At 47.3% G+C, this 27,299-nt stretch overlaps 1 protein-coding gene across 1 annotated transcript in view; it reads right to left on the bottom strand.

Moving 5' to 3' along the window:
• The window catches only part of NGEF (neuronal guanine nucleotide exchange factor), a 73,091-nt gene extending 52,854 nt beyond the window's left edge, over positions 1-20,237 (bottom strand). Inside the window, exons 1-2 of the mRNA XM_047085911.1 lie at positions 19,967-20,237; positions 16,712-16,826 (exon numbers count right to left, since the gene is read on the bottom strand). Coding sequence (XP_046941867.1) covers positions 16,712-16,826; positions 19,967-20,237 — 386 coding nt within the window. The remainder of the gene's footprint in view (positions 1-16,711; positions 16,827-19,966) is intronic.
• Between the last annotated feature and the right edge of the window lie 7,062 nt (positions 20,238-27,299).

Genomic DNA, 27,299 nt, shown 5'->3' with positions numbered 1-27,299 from the left:
TTCTCTCTCTGTAGCCTGCACCCCACTCCTTCCACTTCCCTAAGTGCAGTGGAAACCCCAGTGTATCATTTCTGGGCCGAACAAATTATCGCGGCCGTGGATTCTCATGTACGAAGGCTGCTATTCTATTCTCATGTACTGTACGAAGGCTGCTATTGCTAAGGTCAGTGCAACAGGAAGTTTTGAGCAGCGGCTTTTTTATGGCCTCCCTTAAAGTAAGCCAGAGGCATGATATGGAAAAAAGTGTCCGTGGAGGTTTGGCTGCAGAGCTGAAGGGTGGAAGGAGAGCATAAAATCATCAAGTCCAAGCACCGATGCCCGTGGGGGAGGGCCTGGTGCAGCCCGGGGGTAAAGCCCGGATGATCAAAATGCCAGGTGTCTCTTCATCCCGAGTGAGGCCTTGCCCCGCACCCTCGAAGGGCTCTGTTGAGCCAGGACGGGGCTCGAGCCTCAGACAAGGACCTGGGATGTGCACGCGCTGTGCGGTGGTTAAGGCAGATCTTGAACAATGAAGCTGAGGAAAGCTACTGAACCCTGGAAACATGAACGGGAAGTCCAAGGACGATACCTGGGAATCAGGCTAACGTAAGAATTGCAGAGGAAACTCAAGCTCTTCCCGCCCCAACCAACATTTATTTTCCAAGCACCTACTGTGTGGCAAGCGCTGTTTTGCGTGTTTTCCACGCATTTTTTTTTCCGTGTGTTTCTCACAACGCTGTGGGTAGGGTTAATCTTCTAAATTTCAGACACGCTTTTGGTCAATGGCGTTCACTCTGTTGTCTTGAACGCCTCTTTGTCCATCAGCAGGGGAGTTCTAGGACTTTTGGAAGATGATCTATCAGAGCATCTAGTACCCTTTCAATGGAGATATTGATTACTCTCACAGTGATTACTATGTTCTTCTAATTGTAGATCATAAGAAATTGTCTTATTTGCCAAATAACATTTCGGGACTTTGCGTTTTTTTACTCGGGCATCTTTTTGCTGGAAAGTCTTAGAAACACAATTAATTGCTTTGATTAACCTATCTTTGTAAAGGGGTTGATGTATATGCCTCTGGGTATTGATTATTTCTTTATTAAAATTGTTTTTTAATGTTTTATTTTTGAGAGAGGGAGAGAATGAGAGGGGGAGGGGCAGAAAGAGAGGGAGACAGAATCCGGAGCAGGCTCCGGGCTCTGAAGTGTCAGCACAGAGCCCAATGTGAGGCTCGAACTCGTGAACCACGAGATCATGGACGCTTAAGCAAAGCTGGACGCTTCACTGACTGGGTCACCCAGGTGCCCCCAGATATTGATCATTGAAATTTGAGACAGCTACTCCTACACAACCGATATGCTCAAAACGAATGAATGAATAAGTAAGTCCAGAGGATGGCTGGCATATATCCTTTCATGAAAATTAGGAAGTGGGACAAAATCCTCAGTATCCCTGTCCCCTGCTGGGGATGATCTGCCCAGAGCCATCGTCTTCCCTAGAAGAGCAGCTCTGGGCTTGCTCCAGGACATGTGCAGTCAAGGCCACAGTTTCCTCCGTGGAGCATGACTAAGGGAATTGAGGCCTGGAAGCCTTTCCAAGCAAGAATGCATCAGAGCTACACAACTAAGGCCCAACAGTGGGCCCCTGGACCATGGGTTTTAGGACACTGGAGTCTTCCGGGAAGCTTCTTTTGGAAGTGGTTGCTAAACATCCCCCTGAGTCACCAAATAAAGAGTTTTCTGATAGAAATCAGCCCTCAGAAGAGTGAAGGTGCTCAGTAAATACTCATGAAATGAACATATAAATGAATGGATCTCTACACTCTGCATGTATGAAACATCTACCAAAATGAATGATTTTTGTTCTAGAGCAGCTAACTACAAAAATAATACGTCCTTCCTATTGATATACGGATAACAGAACAGATCATCTATGAAGGCAACTGTTCATTTGTGGTCAGGACTGGGGTGCACAGTAGCTCAGGCTGTGCACTGCTCCACTCCAGGCTACCTTTTACATAGCTGAAAATGTGAATGGTGCTCCCTAGAATGGGGTCCTCCCTAGAATAACATCCGTGACTTAAAAGTGGGCACTTCATTCGTACTCTCTGACAGGGGAGGCACGACTCTAGGTCATTCATTCGTTTATTCGGCTGTCTTAAGCCTTGGGGTATGACAGTGAATAAAGATACCAGCCCAGCCCTGGAACTAGTCATCATCTAATCTAATAGACAAATAAGTCGTGGGGAAATCATAAATTAGGATATGTGATGGGGGTATTACATGGTGCTATGAGAGCTCAGGAGAGGAGTTTCTAATGCAGCCTGAAGCAGGGAGTTCGAGGGAGGGGCGGTAGGTTAGGGGAGGCTTTCTGGAAGAGGCTGAGGCCTGAAGTGTGAACAGCATTCTGCAGGCAACATGGCGGGCTGGGGGAGGGGTAGAGTGCAGCACGTACAAATGAGTGAGACGTAATAACAGGTAACACCCATGTTGCGTAACAATCATTGTTCTTGGTGCTCTGTAGATATTAACTTATTGTTTCCTTCATAACACACATAATGAGTGAAGCATTATTATTATCTCCGATTTAAAGATGAGTAAACTAAGGGAAAGAATGACTAAGTAACTTGCCTTGTTAATGACGGACAAAGAGTCGAGCCAGGGAGTCTAGATGTAGAGCCCTGTGGCCTTTTATTTTCCCTCAAGACATTTAAACGACTATCTTTTTTATATTTTGAAAGGATCTAGAAAATCATAAGTACAGCTGATCCTTGAACATGAATTTGAACCGTGTAGGTCCACTTCTACGTGCATTTTTTTTTTTTATACGGGCTAATAATGTAAGTGTATTTTCTTTTATGATTTTTCTTAGTAACATTTTCTTTTCTCTAGTCCACTTTATTATAAGAACACAGGGTATAGTACACATACAAAATATATTAATCAACTATTTATGTTATCACTGGGGATTCAGACCAATAGTAGGCTGCTAGTAGTTAATTTTGGGGGGGGGAGTCAGAAGTTAGACGTGAAGTTTTGACTGTGTGGAGGTCAGTGCCCCTGACCCCTATCCGTGTCTTTCAAAGGCCAAGTGTATAATACAAATAACTTTTTTTTTGAGTACTTTTCCTGAACCGATGGGGAGTCAGTTGCTGACCTAATGAGCCACTGTTATCAAACACTTTTTAGTGTGTGTTTTCCACAACCAAAGACAAGCTCCTATGTAACCAAAATACAAACACCCAAATCAGGAAGTCAGCTTTGCTACTTTATGGCCAACTAATGTTCAGACTCCATTCAAATGTTGTCTATTGTCCCAATAACGTCCTTTAGAGCAAAAAGACCCAATCCAGGGTTACTCATTGCATTCAGGTGTCTGGCCTCTTTGGGTTTTTTTGGTCTGGAAGTCTTTGTTCGATTTGTTTCACCTTGACACTTACCAAAGATTTCAGGCCAATTCTTTTGTAGAACGTTTCTTGATTTGGACTTTCCTGATGTTTTCTGTGATTAGATTCAGGTTTTGCATTTGGGGCAGACTACCTTGTTTAGTTTGGCAGAGTTTTGAATTTTGCAAAAATGAAACCACACTGTCTGTTCTTCTGTGACCTGTCCCGGGTACAGGGGGGCAGTTTTCCACGTGCTTGCACACTTGGCCTGTCCTGTCTGTGTATTTCTGCGTTCACACTCAGCTCTTCTCCTTTATAGTAGGAGGTGACTGAGGTGTGGGGAGAGGGAAGATCTATTTACCCAAAGCCACATGCTGGTGTGAGGTGACCCAGGACTCAAATTCTGCTCTGAGCTTCTCTGATCTCTTGCCTGTATGGGGACCCTCTCGGGCCTCCGAAGGTCAGCGAAGTCAGGTCTTGAGGCCTAGGGAGACAGGCTTCCTAGGTCCCCTACCCAGCCTTCCACATCCTCCCCGGAGCCAGCCCGTAAGGTACAAACATTTTCAAATTAAGAATTCAAAAGAATTTGGGGAAAAAACACAATCAGTAAGATATAAGACCATGACTAATAAAAAAAAAAACAAAAACCAAACAGGATAATTAACATTATGCATGAAGGGTAGAGAGAACCAAGAAAATAATTTAAGAACCAAAATTAGGTTGCTGAAAAGTTAATGTTATAAACAGTCAAGCAAACAAAATAAAAGGGCGTATGAAGGATTATAGTTAAAAAGAAATCGGAAGTAAAACAATAAGTTAAAGCCAACAAAACCCCAGAAGCTTAGGGAATGTAAATGGTAAGATACAAGTAAAATAAAAGGAAAAGAAGGGATTTGACATTAAAATTCATAAAATTCAGAAGCCATGAATTTTAATAGTGGTAATCATTATAAAAGTCAAACACTAAAGGAAAACATTTAAAATGTGATTAAAATAGAGAGAAAATTAGAAGGAAGATACAAGGGCAAAGTAAGGAAGTTTGAAAATGAATGACAGCTGAGATGGACCAGAATCAGCAAAATTAGGCAAAATTAACCCCAGTGGACCATTTAACAAGTGGGAAGGTGTCAGTAGTTTAAAACACTGAAGATGTAATTATGAGTGGGTAAAATCCATGCTCCAAGCCTAGCCCAAAGGCCATTATTACTGTTATTTTAAAAGTTTGGGGCGCCTGGGTGGCGCAGTCGGTTAAGCGTCCGACTTCAGCCAGGTCACGATCTCGCGGTCCGTGAGTTCGAGCCCCGCGTCAGGCTCGGGGCTGATGGCTCGGAGCCTGGAGCCTGTTTCCGATTCTGTGTCTCCCTCTCTCTCTGCCCCTCCCCCGTTCATGCTCTGTCTCTCTCTGTCCCAAAAATAAATAAACGTTGGAAAAAAAAAATTTAAAAAAAAAAAAGTTAAGGGGGTCAGCAAGGCCAAGAAACTGTCCACATGACCCCTTAAGATCTGAGCTGCTGGCTGGTTCCTGAGCCTGTCACTTCTGGGTGGGGCGGGGAAAGAGGGCGGGGCCGGAGTGGGAGGACCACGCCCATCTCGAACCCCACCCCCACCCAGAGCCACTTGTCCCCCCCAGCCCACGTCAAGGAGGCCTTGTGGGGAAGTAGGGAATATGCAACTTCAACTTCCCAATGGGGAAAAAGTTTAGAACGGCTGAAAATAAGATATAGCTGTCAGAAGTATATGAAATTAGCTGCATAAACTGTGAAACATAAGTCACAGTTATATTTGTTCTGAGACGGTGTAAAAATAGAAACAATTTCAGAGATCGAAAATTCAAACCTCTTCCGTCACCATGTCCAAGTGGCCTGAGATCCTCTGAATGCTTTCCTGTCTTTTGTTTATGGTCCACAGACTGACTGGGTGGGCAATCCGGGGGGCCTCAGCCAGTGCCCGGGTGGGGGGAAGCCAGAGAGGAAATTAATTATGAAGCTCTATTTGCATTTTTAGTGTTGAGGGCGTTGGGCCTCCTCTCTTGCTGGGGGAGGTGGGAAAGTGCGTTATTTCCAAAAGGCAGCTGGGCAGGCAAATCCCTGTGCGCTAGAGATGTTGCATTTTTTTGCCGAAGCTGCAGGGAGTATTTATCCATCCTGGTGATGTTGTTTGTGTTGTTGTTTGTTTGTTTTAAGTTTATTTATTTTTTTTAAATTTTTTTCAACGTTTTTTATTTATTTTTGGGACAGAGAGAGAGACAGAGCATGAACGGGGGAGGGGCAGAGAGAGAGAGGGAGACACAGAATCGGAAACAGGCTCCAGGCTCTGAGCCATCAGCCCAGAGCCCGACGCGGGGCTCGAACTCACGGACCGCAAGATCGTGACCTGGCTGATGTCGGACGCTTAACCGACTGCGCCACCCAGGCGCCCCAAGTTTATTTATTTTTGAGAGAGAGAGAGAGAGAGAGAGAGGGAGGGAGAGAGAGAACCAGCGGGGTAGAGGCAGAGACAAAGGAGGACAGAGGATCTGAAGCAGGCTCTGTGCTTTCGGTAGAGATCCAGATGTGGGGCTCAAACTCACGAACCAGGAGATCGTGACATGAGCCAAAGTCAGGCACTTCACTGACTGAGCCACCCAGGTGCTCCCATCCTGGTGACATTGTAACCTGGCTTTGCAAGAACCTTAATCTGCCCGTTCTTGGGCCACTGCTGGACCAGTCTGCACAGGCGTGTCGTCAGGTTCCCGGGTACAAACCTCTGCCCGGGGAAACTGCATGCATGCATGCATGCATTCATTCATCAATCTTCATTAGTCGTTTGCAAATATTGAGTGCCTCTGGCCTGTCAGATGTGTGCTAGGTACTTAGGAGGGAGCAAAACTTGCCGTTTTCCTGCCTGCAAGGACTCTACAGTGAATGCCCCCCAGGCCACCATGGCCAGCGGTGAGAGCTGATGATTCTGCCCAACCTTCTGGAAAGGGGCACATGGGCAGGAGTGGGACAGGACTGGAGGATTGCTTTACCTCAGCTCCTGCCTATTTCTTTTCTTTTTTTTTTTTAATCAGCTTTCAAAAAACTAACCCTAATAAAAATTAAACTTTTTATTACGGGCAATTTCAAACAGACACTAAAGTAGACAAAAACTCTAAGGAACTCTCTGAGGACTTAACGCCCACCTCCAACAGCAATGGATGATTGACTTATTTTCTTGCATCTCTACTCCTACCCACTCCTTCCTGGGATTATTTTGAAGCAAGCCCCATTGAGAATATTTCCCTGGTTGCGTTGAACCTTTCCTTCCCAGAGTGTTTGTCCGAAACAGGATTCACATGGGGTCTACACGGAGCAGTTGGTTAATATCCCTTTCTTTTCTCCTTGCACTTTGTTGAGAAATTGGGTCATTTGTCCTGTTTGGATTTTGCTGAATGCATCTGTACTATGTTGTTCCTGTTTCTCTCTTTCCTGTGTTTCTCATACATCAGTAGAGGCTTGACTACAGTCAGCCTGCATTTCTTCAGCTCCCGTATTGTCTCAAATGACTGACTAATGGCGAAGCTCGAAAGAAAGTAGTTTCCTTGAATAAAAGAGGCAGCCCCGGGGGCGCCTGGGTGGCTCAGTCGGTTAAGCGTCCGACTTCATTCAGCTCAGGTCACGATCTCGCGGTCCGCGAGTTCGAGCCCCGCGTCGGGCTCTGGGCTGATGGCTCAGAGCCTGGAGCCTGCTTCCAATTCTGTGTCTCCCTCTCTCTCTGCTGTGTCTCCCCCATTCATGCTGTGTCTCTTTCTGTCTCAAAAATAAATAAACGTTAAAAAAAATTAAAATAAATAAATAAATAAAAGAGGCAGCCCCAGACCTGAAGTGATTCAGTATTTCTTTCAGTTATTCAGTAAATAGGCATTTACAGTTTGTGAAGACTCTCAGACTCTCCTAGGAACAACCCAAACTAGCACTGATGAACATCTGACAAGCTGCCCCCAGGGTTATGGTACCTGGAACTTGTACATTTCCATGGAAACATGTACAGTTTCCAATATGGAAACTGTTCCTTGCCCTGTATCAGCACTCAAAGACTCACAGTGCCATGCATGACTCTTTGGTGGCGATGAAGGATTTGATGACAGTGACCATTTGGGAAATGGATCCAGGAATAATGGTCACAGTATTTAATAGCCAGGAGGGTCTGGCTGAACCAGCTGGAGCAGAGTTGTTAACACTTAGTGAGGCTGCCTCCATCTTCCCCCTGAGTGTCAGCCCTGGGGTGATTCTAATGTTTAATGCAGACTGACCATCCGTGGAATAATGAACTCCTGCAGTTCCCTCAGAGCACTGCCAGGAAAAGACAAGGGTATTTTTGGTTGGAAGATCAGTGGACAAATATTTTAAGCATCAGCCTGCTCAGTTCATGCAGAAAAAGTGTTCACATGAAATTGTATAATGTAGCTTAATTTGATGTAGAAATGTCAATTTATAAAAGTTCATGTTTGAGTTCTGTTCTATCTATCTATCTATCTATCTGTCAATTTGGTAGTTTCTATCTATCTATCTATCTATCTATTTGGTAGTTTATGATATGACATGATTTCTGGGACTAGAACCCCGATTTGTGACATTGCAGCTATAGTAAAGACCCAATGTGCAATGCTTTGACTTGAGAGAACCCCTAAGGGACCAAGCTGGCAGTGGACTAGAGAGAGGAGGCTCCCTGTGCCTCCTGACTTTGCCCCTGTGAGTAGGTTAATAGGAACACCCTCCTTCTTACAGCCAAGTTTATCCTGGCAGCACTTTCATGTGAGGCAGCCTGAGACGTGAGAGATCATGGCGTGTGGGGCCCGGGGTTCATGGTCTAACTGTCTCACCAGCTGTGCACAGGTGACCTAGTTACCAACTTTTGTTGAGTCTTAGTTTTCTTGTCTGTGAAATGGGGATAACAATAAGGATTTATTTTTTAAAATTGTTTTAGTATTTATTTTTGACCGAAAGAGAGACAGAGAGAGAGAGACAGACAGACAGACAGCACGAGCTGGGGAGGGTCGGAGAGAGGGAGACACAGAATCTGAAGCAGGCTCCAGGCTCTGAGCTGTCAGCACAGAGCCCAATACGGGGCTCCAACTCATGAACCCATGAGATCATGACCCGAGCCGGAGTCGGATGCTTATCTGGTTGAACCACCCAGGCACCCCATGATAAGAGAATTTAAAGAGCTGATGCACATAAAGGCACTCAACAAATGTTAGTTCCCTTCCTGCACCCCTCTTTATAGCACATTTGTCCACAGTAATTGTGCTTCCCTCTTGTTCAGCAGCCCTGTGACACTGCTGTCACTGGCCTACGAAAGAAGACTTGCAGGACACCCTTGGGTGTGTTGTGGACAATTCTAGAACCTCTGGGGGCAGGCACTGACTAAGAAGGTCACACACTCCAGAGCAGCACCATCCAAGCTTCTTGCAAACTGGAGGACTGGTTCCTGGGCCACTCTGAGTTTCAGAGGACCTCAGTCTTCTAATCTACTGCCTCCAGTCCCTACTGTTCCTACCTGCATTCTGCTGCTCCTTACCTTACTCGTGTCCCCTTTGGCAGCCTCGTGTGCAGGAGACCCAGACTCTACTACACTGGGTGTGTTTTGGGTGCCTGGCTATCCTTCGCAGACATCTCCAAGATACTCCCAAACATGGTTCCCTGTGATACCTGGGAATGGCCCCATTGATCCTACCTCCTATTCTTTTAAGCGATTGGCCCAGCGATAAACATTTGGCCAACCAGATTCTTTTCTTTCGAAAGTCTTTCTCTCTGAGAGACACAAAAGGAGGTATCCACTCGCTGTGGAGAACCAAACTGAAAGGTCATACTGTCCATATCTGCCATTTTGGGTCATGCACCAGCTGACAGGCAGTGAGAAGAAGCTGGTCTGGGGGAGAGCAGGAGAATAGAGCAGTCCATAGAGAGAAGTAGAGAGGAATGGAGGCCGTGGCCTTCCGTGGCCTTCTAACCAGAAAGTGGCTCTGGTTCCTGATAGCTTTTCCATCTCTGTAAAGCTGGGCTTTATCTTTTATACTTGGATTCTTCAGGACTCCAGCATCCTTTTTTTACTTGAACAAATTTAAGTTGTTCAATATCCCTCTTCTACTTGAACACGTTTAAGTAGGTTTCTGGTCTTTGCAATCAAAGCATTCTTGACCAGGACCTAAAACAGGGATATCTACTCACAGCACCTCTATCCAGCCTTGTAATGGAGACTTTGCCACTGTAATAAAGCGAGAAAAAACAAGGAGAACGCATGAAACTTGGGGGAAAAGAAGAACTAAAGCCATCTTTATTCACGGATGGCAGTGTTGTGTGCATAGAAAAATCAAAGAAATATACAAATAATTAGAGCTAATAAGTGATGTATCAAGGTCACAGGATGCTAGGTAGCCATGCAAAAATTAATTGTATTTGAACATACTACCAGTGGACAATTGAAAAGTGAAATTACAAAACACTGGCATTTAAAATAGGATCAAAAGCGTTAAAATCCTCAGAACAATGCGATTAAAATATGTGTAAATCCTCAATGCTAAAAACTGCAAATGGTTGCTGGGTTAATTTTAAAAAAATCTAAATAAACAGAAGGTTAGGACATGTTCATAGATTGAACAATTTAAGGTGCTAATATTAAGGTGTCAGTGATATCCAAATTTATATAGAGAGACGATGCAATCTTAACCAAAATCCTGGCAGACATTTTTTTTTTTTTTTTTTAGAAATTGACAAACTGATTCTAAAATTTATATGGAAATGCAAAGGACTGAAAATATCCAAGACAATCTTTAAAAAGAACAAAGTAGGAGAGCTTTCACTACCAGATTTTAAGACTTAGTATAAAGCTACAGTATTTAAGTCAGTGTGATATTGGCATAAGGAAAGGCACTTAGATCAATAAAACAGAATAAAAGTCCAGAAAAGATCCACATGTCTGCAGTCAGCAGATTTTTGGGGGGGGGGGGTGGTGGGCGCCTGAGTGGCTCAGTCAGTTAAGCGTCTGATTTCGGCTCAGGTCATTATCTCACAGTTTGTGGGTTTGAGCCCTGCATCCGGCTCTGTGCTGACAGCTCAGAGCCTGGAGCCTGCTTCGGATTCTGTGTCTCCCTCTCTCTCTGCCCCTCCCCAGTCTGCACTTTTCTCTCTCTCTCTCTCTCAAAAATAAATAAAAATTTTTAAAAATCTACTAAATAAATAAATAAATGACTCTAGAGCAACTTGTATGCATATGGAGCACAGACCTAAATGGGAAAGCTAAAAGTATAAAGCTCTTTTTTTTTAAGTTTGTTTATTTATTTTGAGAGAGAGAGAGGGAGTGGAGGAGGGACAGAGAGAGAGAGAGACAGATAGAGAGGGAGAATCCCAAGCAGTGGCAGAGCCGGACATGGGGCTCAAACCCACTAACTACGAGATCATGACTTGAGCCAAAATCAAGAGTCAGACGCCCAGCTGACTGAGCCACCCAGGCACCCCAAAGTATAACGTTCTTATAAGAAAAACATAGAATATTTTTATGACTTCGAAGTAGTCAAATATCTCTTAGGATGGAAAAGGAAAAGCAAGGGAAAAAATTGATAAATTAGTCTTCATCAAGATGAAAATTTCTGATCATTAAAGGACAAGAATATTAAAAGAGAAGCCCCAGACTGGTAGAATATCCATATCTATATCTATATCTATATCTATATCTATATCTATATCTATATCTATATATCTATATATCTATATCTATATCTATATCTATATCTATATCTATATCTATATATCTATCTATATTTGACCAAGGACTTGTCTTCAAGATATATAAAGAATTACTAAAAATTAAAAACATAAAATTTTAAAAAATGCACAAAAGACTTGAAGAGGAACTTCACAAAAGAAGATATGTGAATGGCCAATGAGTATACGAAAAGGGATTCAACATCATTTGTCATCAGCAACATACAAATTAAAACCACATTGAGGAACTTCAATATATCAGAACAGGTGCAGAGTTGGCCAGCATCTGGTGTGACCAGTATTTTGATACCTTGCTGGTAGGAGTGTGGAATAGTACAACTGTTTTGAAAAATTATTTGGCTCTTCTAATACTGTTAAGCACGTACCTATCCTAAAACTCAGCACTTCGACTCCTGGGCATACACCAAGAGAAACAACTACATGCATTCACAAAAAGACGTGTCTGAGAATGTTCACAGCAACTTTATGCGTAATAGTTGAAAACTGGAAACAATCCAAATATCCAACATAAAGACGGGTAAACAAATGGTGGTGATACTTCTCAGCAATAAAAGAGCAATCTGATGTAGATACACTGATGCATCTGGAAAAAATATGTTCAGAAAGTCAGACAGCATTGCGTGCACACCGTGTGATCGATCGCATTCCCATGAGGGTCAAGAACCAGCAAAACTAAGCAAATGGTCATGGAGGTCAGAAAATGGTGATGTGTGAGAGGGCTAGGTATTGACCAGAAAAAAAAAGAGTCTTAGGGAGACTCATGGGCCAATGGAAATGTTGTTTTTGGTCTGGTTGATGGTGTGATGGTGTTAAAAAGAAAATCACAGGCCCAAGATGGTGCCACTGAGGTTAAGACCCTAAGTCATTAAACCAAGATTCAACATTTAACCTAATGGGAGTTTCAAGACCCCAGGACTATAGCCTGTACCTGGTCAGCCAGGAAGTTTTTGATCAGCACGGATAAGATAATCTGTCACCTGGACCCTCTTCACCCCCTAAAGGAAGATGAGGTAATCCACCAACTGAAACCCTTTTGTCCCCAAATGAAGGTGACCTCTCCTGAAATAATCCTTTCTTCCTGTTTATGATATTCTTGTCTTGCCTTGAAAAACCCTTCCATTGTAGCGCCCTTCAGAGCTGCCCTCTACTTGCTGGATGGGGTGCTGCCTGATTCAGGAATGGATTAGTAAAGCCAATCAGACCTTTAAAATCATTCAGTTGAATTTTTTTATGTAACAATGTTCAAGTGGGTGTATATGTATGTAAAAATGTATTGCTGTCGACTGAATCGTGTCCCCCACCCCTCTCAAATTCACACGTTAGAGCCCTAACCCCCACGTGATGGTATTTGGAGGTAGGACCTTTGGAATTAGGTTTAGATGAGGTCATGAGGGTGGAGCCCCCATGAAGAGGAAGAGGCCAGACCTTTCTTTCCCTCTCTGTCCACGACGTGAGGACCTATGAGAAAGTAGCTGTTTGCAAGCCAGGCAGAGAGCCCTCCCACAGTCTGACCACAGTGGCACCCTGATCTTGGACTTCAAATTTCCAGAATGAGGAGAAAATTGACGTCTGCTGTTTAAGCACCCAATCTATTTTGTTACAGCAACTGAGCTGACTAATACATTCATCACACCGTGTGCCCAAGATTTGCACGTTTTGTTGTAATGTAAAATTTCCTTCAATGAGTCCCTTTAAAATTACCTTTACGAAGACACTAACTATAGTAGCAATTACAGAAAAGAGGGAGAAACCATTTGGGACCCTGCATGAGGTAGACGCTCTAGTCCCTCCTCAGTTGTTTCCAGCCTTTGTACCATGGAGGGTTCTTTCCTTTCCTTTTCTGTTTTCTTCTGTCCTCTGTTAAATTTGGATCACAAAACCTGCATTTACATGCATGAATCTAGGTGACAGAGTTATTTTCCCAACTTAGAATAAAAGGGCGTCCAGCAGGAACGGGTAGCTACAGGCCCTGGGAATGTGTCTGTGGAAACATAGCGAGAGACAACTGGACTTATGGAACCAGGGCACTCTGAATGAGGGACACGGTGTGCGAAGGTGGGGACACAGGATGTGGGCCAGAGCAGGGATCACATTACTTTACATAAAGGTCCGAGCCTCCAAATGCTGGGGTGCCTAGTGAAATGAGGCGTGAGCAGACGAATAGAAGAGAATGGATGGTCCTCGTGCACGGCACCCACAAATGTTATCTCAGACGTGTCACATCTAACGCATCCTGATGTAGTAGCTTCTTGACCGTCGAAGGGTAACATTTCCCAGGAGAAACTTACATTTTGGTTTTTACCTTTAAAAGCAATAGCTTGGGGCCCTGGGTGGCTCAGTCCGTTAAGCGTCCGACTTTGGCTCAGGTCATGATCTCACGGTTCGTGGGTTCAAGCCCCGCGTCAGGCTCTGTGCAGACAGCTGGGAGCCTGGAGCCTGTTTTGGATTCTGTGTCTCCCTCTCTCTCAGCCCCTCCCGCACTCGCACTCTGTCTCTCTCAGAAATCAATAATAAAAACTTAAAAAAAAAAAAAAAAAGCAATAGCTCAAGCCCTGGGAGCCCGATGGCCCATCAGGAGGTTTTCCTCTAGAAAACTTTTCCATAGCGGATACATTGTGACTTACCCTGCCACAGGTATCTAGTTCAGAGAACATAACAGAAACAAATCTCACAGCGGAGATCCTGAGATCCACCTACATAAGCTCTCCAGAACCTCCGTCCTCACTAGGTCACAAGACGGAGGTATGCGCAGGGACCCCCTGGACTGGGGAGGGTGCAAACGGGAAGGGTCCCCAGGCTTCCTCTCCAACCCCAATTCCATCTGCTTGTGCTTGGCCTTGCGTGAAATCTCAGGCAGACCACGTGCAAAGCTCTTCTGGTCACTCTTGGGTTACCAACAAATGCTCTCTTTCCCTAGGTGTTCAGAAGTGCACCCCAACGTTATTTCTGGGCGCCTCTCTTCTCCCAGTGCCGGCCACAGCTGGGAATCTTCTGCTTCCTGCCCTGTCGTCTCCTGCCCACCCCCCGCCCCCAGCTGCTGTTTGGGCCCTCAAAGTGGGGCACTTGTGGGGAGCTCCTTGGAGATACCTCACGGGGGGTCTCTGGCCATGGTTCTCTGGCGGGTGCAAAGCTCTCGAGCCGGCCACTTTCGGCTGCTTTCTGCCAAGATCCACCTGGCCCCTAGCAGGAAGCCGTGTTGGGTGGAGTCCTTTTCAAAGTGATTCATGGCTGGTCCCCTCCCTTGAGATCTATACTTGGCTCCAAGAAAACATGTGCCCCTGCCTTGCCTTTGGGGTAGATGCCCCTCACTCCCTGCTCTGCCCTCTCCCCACCCCTCCCATGAGGCCGTCAGCCAGCTCATCTCTAGATGTTTCCAGGAGCAAACCAGGTTCTGGTCCTTGTGTTCCACACCGCTCCCCCCCCCACCCCCCGTTTACAGAGATCTCTTGAAACCCCCCTCACTAGGGTGAAAATGGGGGATATGATGGTTGATTTCAGGTGTCAACTTGGCTGGGCCGTGGTGCCTAGATATTTGGTCAAATATCATTCTGGGTGTTTCTGTGAAGATGTTTTTTGAGATTAACACTTAAGTCAGTGGACTTTGAGCAGAGCAGTTTATCCTCCATAATGTGGGTGGGCCTCATCTAAACAGTTGAAGGTCTTAACAGAACAAAGACTAAGTAACCTCACAGGGCAAAAAGGAATTGTGCGGCGGGCCTCCTCTGGACTCCGACTGTAGCTCTTCCCTGAGTCTCCGGCCCCAGACTCACCGAGCGGATTCTGCACTCATCAAGCCTCCACAACTGTGAACCAGTTCCTTACATGGAACGTCCCCCACCCTCTCTCTCCACATCCTGCTGGCTCTGGCTCTCCAGGGAGCCCCAGCAACTACAAGGGGGAACCCCCGTGGGAAGGTGTGGGCAGCTCCCAGAACTCTGACAATGATCCCCCAGCAAAAACAAAGCCTGGTAACCAGTCTCCTTAGCCTCACCCTCTTTTTTATTGATTGTGAAAATATGGAAACATTTGTGCGCTGCTTGGGAAAGAGCCATGTCCTGAGTCCTTTCCCTTTCCCCTACTCCCAGGGTCTTTCCGCTGCCCCTCTGGGACAGCAGTTGGGCCCTGCTTGTGAAATATTTGCACTGTCACTCCTGCTGACCCCTGGACAAGAGGGATGAGCTAAGAGTGACTTCCCCCACCAGCTCTTGAGCGTCCTGTGTGGGTGGGAAGATATTTACGGTGTCGTTCTTTGGCTCTTAAGCCCAAACACACGCGACAGGAGGCAGCTGCCTTCATTATGTAATTACATGTAAGTGAAATAGGTCCGTGTGTATATTTTTTATTAAGTTATGTATTTAAATGATTAAATTATATGTATAATCAAGGGCCTGTGGTCAAAGCCGTGTCAGGGAGCAAAAGAATGCCCACCACCTGTTTCTGCGACAGGATGTCTATCCCGTACTTCCCCAGTACAAATATGGGAACACGACTTCCCTGTAACCCGGGACTTGTAGAAGGTGCGAAGTTTCTAAGAACTTAAGGAAATAAGGAGGAATGGGTGTCGGGATTTTGCCACGACGATATTTCTCATAGTGTGGCTTATAGACCAGCAAAAAACTGGAACTCCCTTGGGTCGGACATTGCTGTTGCCTCCCCCGTATCCATTCTCTTTTATTCCTTGGTGTGGAGCCAATTTCCGGAGGTGGAAACAGACCTGGTTTGAAAGAGATACATTTCCCGGCTTTCCTGGCGCGCAAATGGAGGTGGCCGTGTGACCCAGTCAGTTTGGGCCAATGAGATGTAAGCACCAGTAGTTGAGTGGGCTTCAGGGAAGCTCCATAAGAGGAGAACAGAGTAGGCCACCACGAGTCCCCACCACCCTCTGCTTTTCTTCTTCCTGCCATCTGAACTATGGCTGTGATGGCCAGAGCTCTGGCAGCCACCTTGATAGCTGAAGGCATGAAGTAGTTGCTGTCACAACCCCCCAGGCTTCTTTCACTCAAGAGTCAAATAGATCTCTGTCATTCTAAGCTGTGCTTTTTGGTTACAAGCAGCTAAATTTAGTCCTAGCTGCTACAATACCCAAACATCCAACAACCATAACATGATTAATGAATTATAATCCTATCATACTATAGATTACTTTATAGCCATTGAATAATTGTGTAGAAAAATATTTAGTAACATGCAGAAGGGTTTGTGATACACTATTAAGTAGGTTTGAAGACAGGATATATAGTAAGATCCTACTTTATGAAGAGAAAATAGGCATAAAACATACAGGAAAAAGCACCTTGCAACAGATACAACATATTAAAGCCTCTCTGGGTGGTGGCACCACACAGGGATTTTCCTTTTCTACTTGTCGAAATCAGTAATGTCTACAATTTCCCAGTTTTATGATGGAAGAGTAACAATGGGTTATTTTTTTTTTTAAAGGAGATGGTGAATTTTTTTTTTTTAAACACAGGCAAATAAAAATTACTTAAAAAAAAACAAACACACATAAGACATCCTTGCAGCCGTCCGTACTTTGCACCAACCGGTCCTGATACATCTTGTCATGAACTGGCCCCTCCTCTGATTTGCCCTCTCTTCTTACCTTGTTCTCTTGGCTCCTGGGTCTGGCTGTACTGGGGTTCTCCACCGAGGCATTCTGCCCTGGGGGACATTCACGGTCAGGGGCTTATCCACAGACTGTGCATTTTCCAGTGAACCTGTGACATTTAAGAAAGGCAGAGAGCTAGAAAACGTGCATCTTCCCCCTTTCAGGCAATTCTCTCTGCATAGTAGCAGCTTCACCCCAGGAGGGAAGAAGGAGGGAAGAGGGCTTTCTTCCGGTCACGCCCCTGGAGGGGAATTTGCCACGGCTTGCACGTATTTGGTGACCTGGCACGCCATCTCTACAAAAATTATAATTATGATGCAAGAAACTTCACATGCATGTACACACACACACACACACACACACACACACGTGCAGATGCACTCAGTGGAAAAAAGAATATTGGAAATGGGATTGCAAACTTAGATACAAACCTGGTTAATGTCTGAGAGGGCAGTAAAACCAGAACCATTGGTGTTACTGTTTCTACCGAACAAAAAATCATTTGCAACGTGTCAATCTTTTAACACGTCACTTTGCAAGTCCTAATCGATATTAAATAAGTCAAGTTCCCTCCCCTGGGGCGTCAGACCGCCGGTAGGTGGGTGGTCAGTCAGTGTTCTGGTGTGACTTTGAAAGGGCACCCATTCAGCTGACCTCGCACACCTAAGTCACAAACTGTGAACTGGGAGCACAAGCCTTCTTTTGTTGTGTGGGAGGGGAGGAGAAGCCCCGCGCCATTGGCCGGCTTGTGCGCTCCCCCCAGCGAGAGCAGGGGGAGCATTTTCTCCTTGGACTCTGGATCAGAAAGCTCTGGGCTGTCTTAGGAGTTAACTGCAGGGAGGGGAAACAGGGAGTCATTTTAAAAATACAACTCTGAGTCTGATGAAAACCTTATGGTCTGGACATCAATGGCAGCTATGATGATGGCAAGAAGTGAAGTGACCCTGTTCTAGTCTACATGGGCGTCAGGGTTCCCGACTGGGCTTGAGAAGCCACAAACTCTTTCCCCCCTGACCTGGGTCCCCTCTCCAGCCTCACCTCAGATACTCGCCTTTGCCTCTGCTCAGAAAGACCCCCGGCCCCTGGCCTTGGGCAGCCGTATCTGCTTTTCTGTCTGCTTGTCGTGCTCTAACCCTGTGCCATCCCTGGGCCACTGTCAGCCACGTGTGGCCGTTATGCATTTGAAACGTGGCTGGTGTGACCCAGGAAGTAAATTCTTCATTTTTTTAAAACTTAAATTAGTTTAAATTGAAATGTAAAAACTGATACTCAGTTCAGTTATTGGAAAACTTTTAAGGATATTTGGAACAATCTGGATATGTAAATCTTTTTCTGACTGTACATTTTATGAAAGCTAAATCCAGATCAAATATTTCCAGTGAAAACTGAGCATGCAAATTGAGAGGGGCCGTAAGTATAAAATACTCAACAGATTTTAAAGACTGAGTGCAAAAAAAATGCAAAATGTCTTATTACAAATTTTTTATATTGATTATTGACTACATGATAGAACGATAATATTTTGGATGCATTGTGTTCACTAACATGTTAAAATGAATATTAGCCATTTCTTTTTCCTTTTTAAATGTGGCCCCTGGAAAATTTTAAATGATGTACGTGGCTTGCGTTATATTTCTGTTAGAGAGAGCCACCCTAACCCCTTCTCCCCATGCACAGGCTTTGGGACTAGAAGGATCTAAACTCCAGTTCAAGCCCGGCCACTCACTAGCTGTGTGATTTAGGGTAAGTGACTCAATTTCTGTTTGCTTCAGGGTTTGTTTTTTGTTTTTTTTTTAATTTTTTTTAAAGTTTATTTTTGAGACCGAGAGAGACAGAGCATGAACGGGGGAGGGTCAGAGAGAGGGAGACACAGAATCCGAAACAGGTTCCAGGCTCTGAGCCATCAGCCCAGAGCCCGACGCGGGGCTCGAACTCACGGACCGTGAGATCGTGACCTGGCTGAAGTCGGACGCTTAACCGACTGCGCCACCCAGGTGCCCCAGGGTTTGTTTTTTTTAATCTGTGAAATGGGTATGGTAAGGGCACCCTTAGCACTGAGTACCTACAAGTGCTCAGCCAAGTTAGCTCCTGTTCTCTCTCTGGCCACGTCCTTATGCACCCTTCATGACTCGTCTAAAATATCATCTTCTTTGAGGAATCTTTCCTAACCCCACCAGAAGGGTCACGTTTTTTGCCGTTACCTCTCTTGTATGATGCGTCACTTGCAGTAGAATGACATCATCACAATATTGTGGGTCCGTCAAGGGCAGAGACTCTAACTTCCTTTGTGTGTGGGTGTGTTTCTAACTTTTAATTTATTAAGATTTTCGAACACACACGAAAGTCAAGAGAGTAATATAATGTACCGTCCACCCAGCTTCCACGAATATAGTATTTCAGTCGTAGCTCTGACAACTCCCCCGTTTGTAAAAGTTTCTGAGCTTCATTCTGCTCAAGAAATACACTTCGGGCAGATAAAATACACTTCGGGCAGATACACTAGGAGCTGGGTTAAAAGATTAAGGGATCCAGCTGCAAAGCTATTCCCGAGGTATTCATCTCAGATATTCCCAGGACAGCAGGAGCTCTGGCCGTCGCAGCACCAGTGAGAGAACAAGGGTGAGATGTCACCACTCAGGAAACTCCTGTCCCCAGATGCACCCAAATGTGGACACCTCCAAGCCTCCCTGCTGGGATGCGTGCACATCTGGGTGTTCTGTTGAGTCCTAGAGCAAGCTCTTTTCGATAGAAGCCAGTCTTATCTTATAGTTTGGGTCAACACTTTCTCCTGAAGGACCCTCATCATCATCTTGGGGGAATTTGAATTCTTTTTTTTTTTTTTTTTTTTTTTTTTTTTTATTTTTAAAATTTTTTTTTTTCAACGTTTATTTATTTTTGGGACAGAGAGAGACAGAGCATGAACGGGGGAGGGGCAGAGAGAGAGGGAGACACAGAATCGGAAACAGGCTCCAGGCTCCGAGCCATCAGCCCAGAGCCTGACGCGGGGCTCGAACTCACGGACCGCGAGATCGTGACCTGGCTGAAGTCGGACGCTTAACCGACTGCGCCACCCAGGCGCCCCGAATTTGAATTCTTTAGGTAACAACTTCAAAATGTTTCCTTTAGTGGACCTGTCCTTGCTAGGTTGCAAGCCCTCTTATTCTTCTTTATTTTCATCAGGGCCTTTCAGCCCTGATGGCTTCACCTGCGTGTCAAGGGACAGCTGTGCCAGCGGCCCATGGTACTGACCTGCCGGGTGGCGGGTGTTCTGTTCAGGAGCGTCTCTGGCTTTGCCTTTGCTTCTGCGTCTCATGGAGCGATTGAAGATGGAGTTTCTCTGAATTCGGATGAAGCCGTGGGCTTCTGTGTCTTGTGTCTCTCGGTCCAGGGCGTGGGGCATCGCCTCTTCTGAGGCTACGTCGGGTCTCACCTTGGCCCGTTCGTCATCAGTCTCCCGAGGACCACTCATCAGTTTCTTCCAGGGCTTTTTCAAACCTTCAGATATCTTCTCCAGCTCCATCGGTTTGAGCGCTTTGGAATAGAAAGAGAACACTTTGCAGTTAGGGTCATCGGGGCTAAATAGTCCATTCAGAGTCTGGCCTTCCACTCCCATTCGGATTTGATGAAATTTGGGATAATCTGCATATCTGGGTGGCTGTGTCTTTGTCAATGAAAATTACAGTTTAACCACTGCAATTATGGATGCACTCCAGTATCATTTTAGAATTGAAGTTTGTTTATTCTATTCATAGGATGTGCTTTGGGGAAAATGCTTCAAGTGGCTTGTATAACTAGCTTTCAAGTAAACATCTTCTGAGTCATTCAAGAGAGAGTGCAAAAACAGGAGAACTCCAGGAAACCAAAGCAAAGAAAGGGAAGACGTGTGAACAGACTCAAAACTAAAGTCTTGCGGAAACTCAAAAGGGCCATCAGCGAGTAGTGGTCACACAACAGTGAATTCGGGGATGCAAAACTTGAATCCTGCGAGGACAAACCTCTTGCCATCCTCTGGTGGCTAGGTCTAGTTGTGGGTTAGTGGCCTCTCTGATGGGATGATGTATGGCTGCTGTGGGGACAAGCCCTCCCCCCCCCCCACCGACCTGGGTAACAGAACGGTTCCCTCCCTCTGGGGTGACCATAGTGGATATCATCTGAACCAGGGCTCTCTTCATAGGAAAAGGGGTGTAATAGGATTACGCCAGGACTGTCCAGGCAAACCCCAGTTTCTTCCCAACATGGGCCTTCTAGGGTACGGGCTCTCAGAGTGGTGAGGGACCAGGTGGCTCCTTGAGCGGAGCATACGCCAGTTAGGACGGTGTGCAGACAGGAGAGCACGCTCGCGATCTCTGTGGCTTCCCATCCCTCCGAGGGTTCAGAACCTGGGGTCCCACGGACTCTGTGGAGGTTTAAGTGGTCCTTAAATTGTATGCAGAGGTGGTACATGTGCAGGTACATCTTTCTTGATTACAGGTGCAGAACTTCTATTGAGTGGTCAACGACTTTAGAGACTCAGGAAAGCTTAAGAACCGCCTTTTCTGCCTCTGTTTTCCTCTGTAAAACGTAAAGAATGGGGACCTGGACTTGAGGCACCCCACTTCCCACCGCCCCCCTCTGCTCACGCTAGTGCTCGGCTTCCCCGAGCCCCGCCCTCCGAGTTCCTCATGGGTGAGTTCCCAACCCCCTTCTCCTCCCCTCACCTCAGTCCAAGTCCCTTTCAGGGCAGGTGGTCAGGTGATCTTAGAATATTCAGGAGGGTGGCTTCCCTTGCTCCAGGCAGAGCATATCTTTTTAAATCTTTTTTTTTTTTTTTTTTTTTTTTTTTGCCTAATGACACAGATACAGGAGGTTTGTCCTGGGATATTGCCTCCTTTCCTACCTGCCTGCAAGTCTGAGGATGTTTGATTAATGACCCTGCCCATAAATAATCAGCCAAGCGAAACACGTGTTAAGGGGTTAGAGGTCAGAGAGCACTAAGACAAGGGCCTGCCTTGGGGCAGCTTGACCCGACTTGTGGGGGCCTAGGGAGCTCCTTCGGCACCAGGGCCAGCTGCGTCACCCCAGCAAGCCCCCGGTAGTCCCAGCATTCATGTCCCGATCCCTAAATGCCAGGTATGCTCTGCGGGATCTATTGGAGAGGTCCCATCCTGCTGGCTAATCCTTTGCCTCAGACAGTAGAGCTGTGATTTCAGGTGGCCAGAGACGAGTGGCCAAGAGGTCACGTCTGGAGGGACATCCCTCTCAGGAGTACCTGGGAGGGCAGAGTTTATTACAAACGTGGCGAGGAACCCACAGCCCGCAGGCAGGAGGGACGGTTTCCATTCCCAGCAAGGGGATGAGAGAGAGAGAGAATGAGAGGCTTCTGTTCTGGCCAAATGGACGGGAGGCTGTCTGCCCTGAGCTCGGGTTGGGAGAGAAGACCCAGGAGGGCTGAGGTCAAGGTCGTCACACAACTGCTCTCTGGGGTCTGGGGCAGGGAGCGGGGCGAATTCAGACCACAGGCAAGGACAGACTTCAGCTCTGGATTTCAGAGCTGGCGGAAGGCGAGCGGCTGCTCTGGGGGGTGGCGAGGGGCAGTGAATTGCCCATTGCTGGCCGCGTCCAGATGGAAGCCATTGAGGTTTTTAGGATGTTAGGACGCCTGACTCGCTGACGTCTCCTTCTCCCCCCTTTCCCTTGCCTTTATGCCTCCTAAGGGTCGAGACTCTGGTGCTAAGGCTGTTCTCAGCTTGATCTGGGGGCAGCAAGTGGGCAGAGGTCCTGTGGCTGCAGTTGGCAGGGGAGCAGGCAGTGCAGGAGTTAACTGTGTGCTGGGGCCAGTCCGTGGAGGTCCCTGAACCAGGTCAGGGAGCTCTGAGCGCGTCCTTGCTGACCGTGGGTGAGGAGGTGGCAGGGCCCCAGGAGCTCCGGGCAGGCTGGGCTGGGGGCCCAAGGCCAGAGGGCAGGTATCACACAGGTATCACCAGGCGTGGCAGGTCGACGCTGGGGCGGGGAAGGTGTGCAAGAGGAATGACAGGATCGGTGACACACGGAGGTTTGGGGAGCAGCAGGGAGGGGCCGTCCCAACGGCAGGCGATGGGCCAGGGCGACGGGGCAGGTCAATGCCGCTCACTGCCCGCGAGGTAAGAGGAAGCAAAGCCCGCTTGGGGTTGGGGCATGCTGATTTGGGGGTGTGCGGTTGAAAAACCTCCTGGGAAGAGTGTCTGAAGCTGACTGTTAGGAGTAGGGCATCTCCCTGCTCTGACCGAGAGCATCTCCAAGGCCTCTACGTCGTGGCCCTGAACACAGACCGGGTTTTGGCATTGAAGATGATGATTCTTATCATCACCACGTATTATTTTAGGTTGCTTTTTTAAATTTTTTTTTTTTTTAGCATTTATTTATTTTTGAGACAGACAGAGACAGAGCATGAACGGGGGAGGGGCAGAGAGAGAGGGAGACACAGAATCGGAAACAGGCTCCAGGCTCCGAGCCATCAGCCCAGAGCCCGACGCGGGGCTCGAACTCACGGACCGCGAGATCGTGACCTGAGCTGAAGTCGGATGCTCAACTGACTAAGCCACCCAGGCGCCCCTAGGTTGCTTTTTTAAAAATGGTGGTATAATTTACACACAGTAGATTTGGCCCTCGTTAATGTGTGGTTCTAGGAGTTTTGGCGAATGTGTACATTTAGTGTAACCACCACCCTGATCAAGATACAGGACACATTCTCACCCCAAAAGTTCCCTGTGTCCCACTACAGTTGCCCCCCCCCCACCACCACACTCACTGGTGACCACCCATCTGTGTACATTTCCCATTTGCCTTTGCCTGGCTGTCCTGGAGATAGAACTACGCGGCAGGGAGCCTCGGGCATCTGGCTCCCTTTGGTTGGCACGATCCACTGGAGATTCAGCCTGGTTGTATCAGTGCTGACTGCCAGTGTTGGCCAGGCGTTGTTGTGAGCTCACGGAAGCCTGCACGATGTCCAGTGAAGGGCATTTGGCTGGGAAGCAGGGGACTTGGGTTTGAATATCCATTTTCTGCTGCCTGTAATCACCTGCTTACACTGGGCAAGTATGGGCCTCAATGTCTCATCCAGAAAACGTGGGTGCAGGTGCGTGTTGTTGTGGCTCCTAGCTGGCTCTCCAAATCTGAGATCCAGGGCGGCTCAGAGAGCCCTGAGAGGGAAGCTCACGGCATGGTAAGAGCCCTGGGGTTGTTCTCAAACCATCCGTATCATTGTCTGTAAGTGGCAGGTCTCTGAAACCCTGAGAAAATGTATTCCATCTTTAAGACACACACACACACACACACACACACACACTGAAAAATTGTGGAACTCTGAAAAACAACTCTGATTCCACCTCAATTATCGCCTATTTCAGGCAATGTGTTCTACATCTGAAATATTTTTATAATGACTCCAATTCTTCTAGATCCATTAACTGCTGGAGAGCCCGGCAGCCCTCCTCCCATCTCCTCATGATTTGCTTAAACTCCTCAGTGGCCTTAAGCCAACATCTCTCTGTTCCAGGTGGCTTCAGGGTGGACAAGCATGGGGTACCTTTGTGATTGGAACAGGGAGGGCTTGTGGAGAAGCTGTATTTGTGTCATTCATTCATTCGTTCATCCACTCACTCAACTGAGCCCTGCTGATGTGTTGTTCATGCCTGGCACCTGCTGGCAGTGTTTACACGTCTTTGCTCCGCGTCTGCCCACATTTCCTTCTTAGGAAGCTCCTGAAGGACAGGATATGGTCTCTTCTGCTCAGTGCTGTCTCTGGTGCTGGGCACACACAGCACCCTGTAAACCGTGGTCATTCACAGCAATGAACAAATGGATGAATTACCTCCCTGAGGTCCACGTGCTAATTACCACTGCTTTACAGATAAGGAAGCCGCAAGTCGGAGAGCTCTGGCACCTTGCCTGGGATCACACAGCCAGTAAATGGCATGGCGAGGACCACACCCCCATCTGTCTGACTTGTTTGCTGGGGGAACCTGGACTCCATGTGATGTGGTTAAAAGATGCCGTTGTAAAGATTGGTTGAAGGCTGGCAGGGATGAATCAGAGGCAGGAGTGGGGGTTCTAGTCTGTTCTCTGTGCTAGCTGTGTGGCTTCGGGCACGTGAGCCAAGGGTGACTGTTAAACCTCCCAGCGTTAGGCTGAGGGCCAGGGGGCCTCCCCACATGAGTCGGTAGCCTGGGAGGTCAGGGCACATGGGAGACGGAGGTGGGGAGGGGAGGAGAAAGCTGGCTGCAAGCCCAGCTGTGGCAACCCAAACCAGCTGCTGGGGGCGGGGGCGATGGCACGGTGGGCAGGGGCAGGTACGTCCCCTAGACCGGGGCTTTTCAGATGCTCATGCAAGGAGTCACCTCGGGCTCTTGTTAAGACACAGAGTCTGACTCAAGACATCCAGGGTGAGGCCTGGGATGCCAACACAGTGAGTCCGCAGACCAGCCTTGAGCAAGATCCTTATGGAGGAGCAGAACTGCAGCATCTTCAGCAGGTGTGGGGGCAGGGGCCACCCAGGAGCTCAGCCCCGTGCTGCCCCTCGCTTTGGCCAGGTTGGGTCATGTCAGCTGCCTGTCGCAGACAGAAGTCTTGCTGGAGAGCAGAGCTGGGTGGGAGAGAGGAGGGGGTGTCAGGAGACAGTCGAGGGGGGAGGAAGCAAGTGCTGTAGGGAAGAATCTTCTACAGGGGTTGAGGGCATGCAGTCCATCCAGATGAGTCATCTGGGCACTTGCTCTGAAGCAGACCCACGGGAGCACCAGGGACAGCCCGGAAGACCAGGCCTGGCCTTCGCATGGCTAGTAGGGGCCACAGGGGAGAACAAGTACCACGAAGAAGAGAAGGCAAACTATGCACAGGGACGGCGGGGGAGGGTATTTGCAGGGAAGGGTTGGGGTGAGCAGCAGATCATGGGGAGCCCTGAGTGGGGGAGCTGTGCTCCCTGGTCAATCAGAACATCACAGAGGGCAGTTCAAGGTCACTGCCTGGAGCTGGGGGCAGAGCATGGGTTATCCAGCAGAAGGCCCCGGCAACTCCAGGAAGAAACACTTGGGGAGGATTGTTAGTAGGACCCCGCTGAAGACCCCACCTTGTCTTCAGGGAGGAACCCAGGGTGCTGGTGACTGTGGGGTGTGTCAGCCATCCAGGCAGAGGGTGGGAGGAGGTGGCCTAGAGGGAACAGGGCTTGAATGCCGTCACAAGGGACAGGTGGGCCTCCACGAGAACATGGGCTCCTTAGGAGGGAGGCAGGCCCGGCCTCTCCCAGGTCAGCTGCGCCATTTCAGCTGTTATTCCTGGTCCTAGAATCTGTGTCTTAGAATCCCGAGTACATGCAGTGCTTGCCTTGTTCTGTGAGCACTCCCACAACCCCACCCCCACCAGCAAAGTAGGAAAGCCGGAGAGGAGGGATTCAGGTAGTAGAGGGAAAACGATGAAGTTTCTGGTTTGGTAGAAAAGCCCCAGCAAGAGAAGGAGCTCGTAAAGCTGCCTTAGAAGACGCTCTGCGGTCAGGGTGACCTGCCACCACGCGTGTGCTCGTTGTAGGAAACGTAGAAAAGCAGAGACCAGGAGGAAGACACAGGTTGCGCTGCTGTGGACGTGCCGCTGGGAACATTTAGGTGTTTTCAGCAGGAACAAAGGAGAGGAAGGGAATGGAATACCCAAACAGAGGAGAGACGGACCCTAGGAAATTTTGAAGTGGAAATTCAGAAATTGGGGAGTCAGTGGTGGGAAGGGCAGGATCAGAAAAGTGGCAGGAGAAGGGCGATGGGGGGGGGGGGGGGCAAGGCACAGGCACCAGCCGGCTCTGCACATGGGGCAAAGCCCCAGTGCATCATGGCCGCATGGGGGCAGCACTAGCTTCAGAGGTGGTGAGGGGAGGGGTTCTCTGAGGTCCTGGTTCTTGTGGAACCCAGACGGTGGCTGAATAGGAAATATAACTGTATAGAAATAACTGAGGGGGAGGGGGATAGAAGTAACTGAGGGGAAAACCCAAACAGTCTGCTACTGGCACAAAAATAGACACATAGACCAATGAAACAGAATAAACAGCCCAGAAAAAAAACCCATGCTTATATGGTCAATTAATCTACAACAAAGGAGACAAGAACGTACAATGGGGAAAAGGCAATCTCCGATAAATGGTGCCGGGAAAACCAGACAGCTACATGCACAAGAATGAAACTGGACCGCTTTCTTATGCTGTACACAAAAGTAAACCCAAAATGGGTTAAGGATCTAAATGTGACACCTGAAACCATAAAAATCCTAGAAGAGAACACAGGCAGTAATTTCTCTGACATTGGCTGTAGAAACATGTTTCTAGATATGTCTCCTCAGGCAAGGGAAACAAAAGCAAAAATAAACTGTTGGGACTACACCAGAATAAAAAGCCTTTGCATGGCAAAGTAAAGTGTCAACAAAATGACAAGGCAATCTAGTGAACGAGAGAAGCTATTTGCAAATGACACATCTGATAAAGGGTTAGTATCCAAAATATATAAAGAACACATACAGCTCAACACCAAAAAACCAAACAACCCAATTAAAATGGGCAATTGACATTTCTCCAAAGAAGACATCCAGATGGCCA

This window comes from Lynx rufus, unplaced genomic scaffold, assembly GCF_022079265.1.
Source record: "Lynx rufus isolate CCGP_SWC_20201006 ecotype Redwood Valley unplaced genomic scaffold, mLynRuf1.p SCAF_2, whole genome shotgun sequence".
NCBI lineage: Eukaryota > Metazoa > Chordata > Mammalia > Carnivora > Felidae > Lynx > Lynx rufus.
Note: the sequence above shows the minus strand (reverse complement) of the source record. Positions and strands in the feature narration are given on the sequence as shown.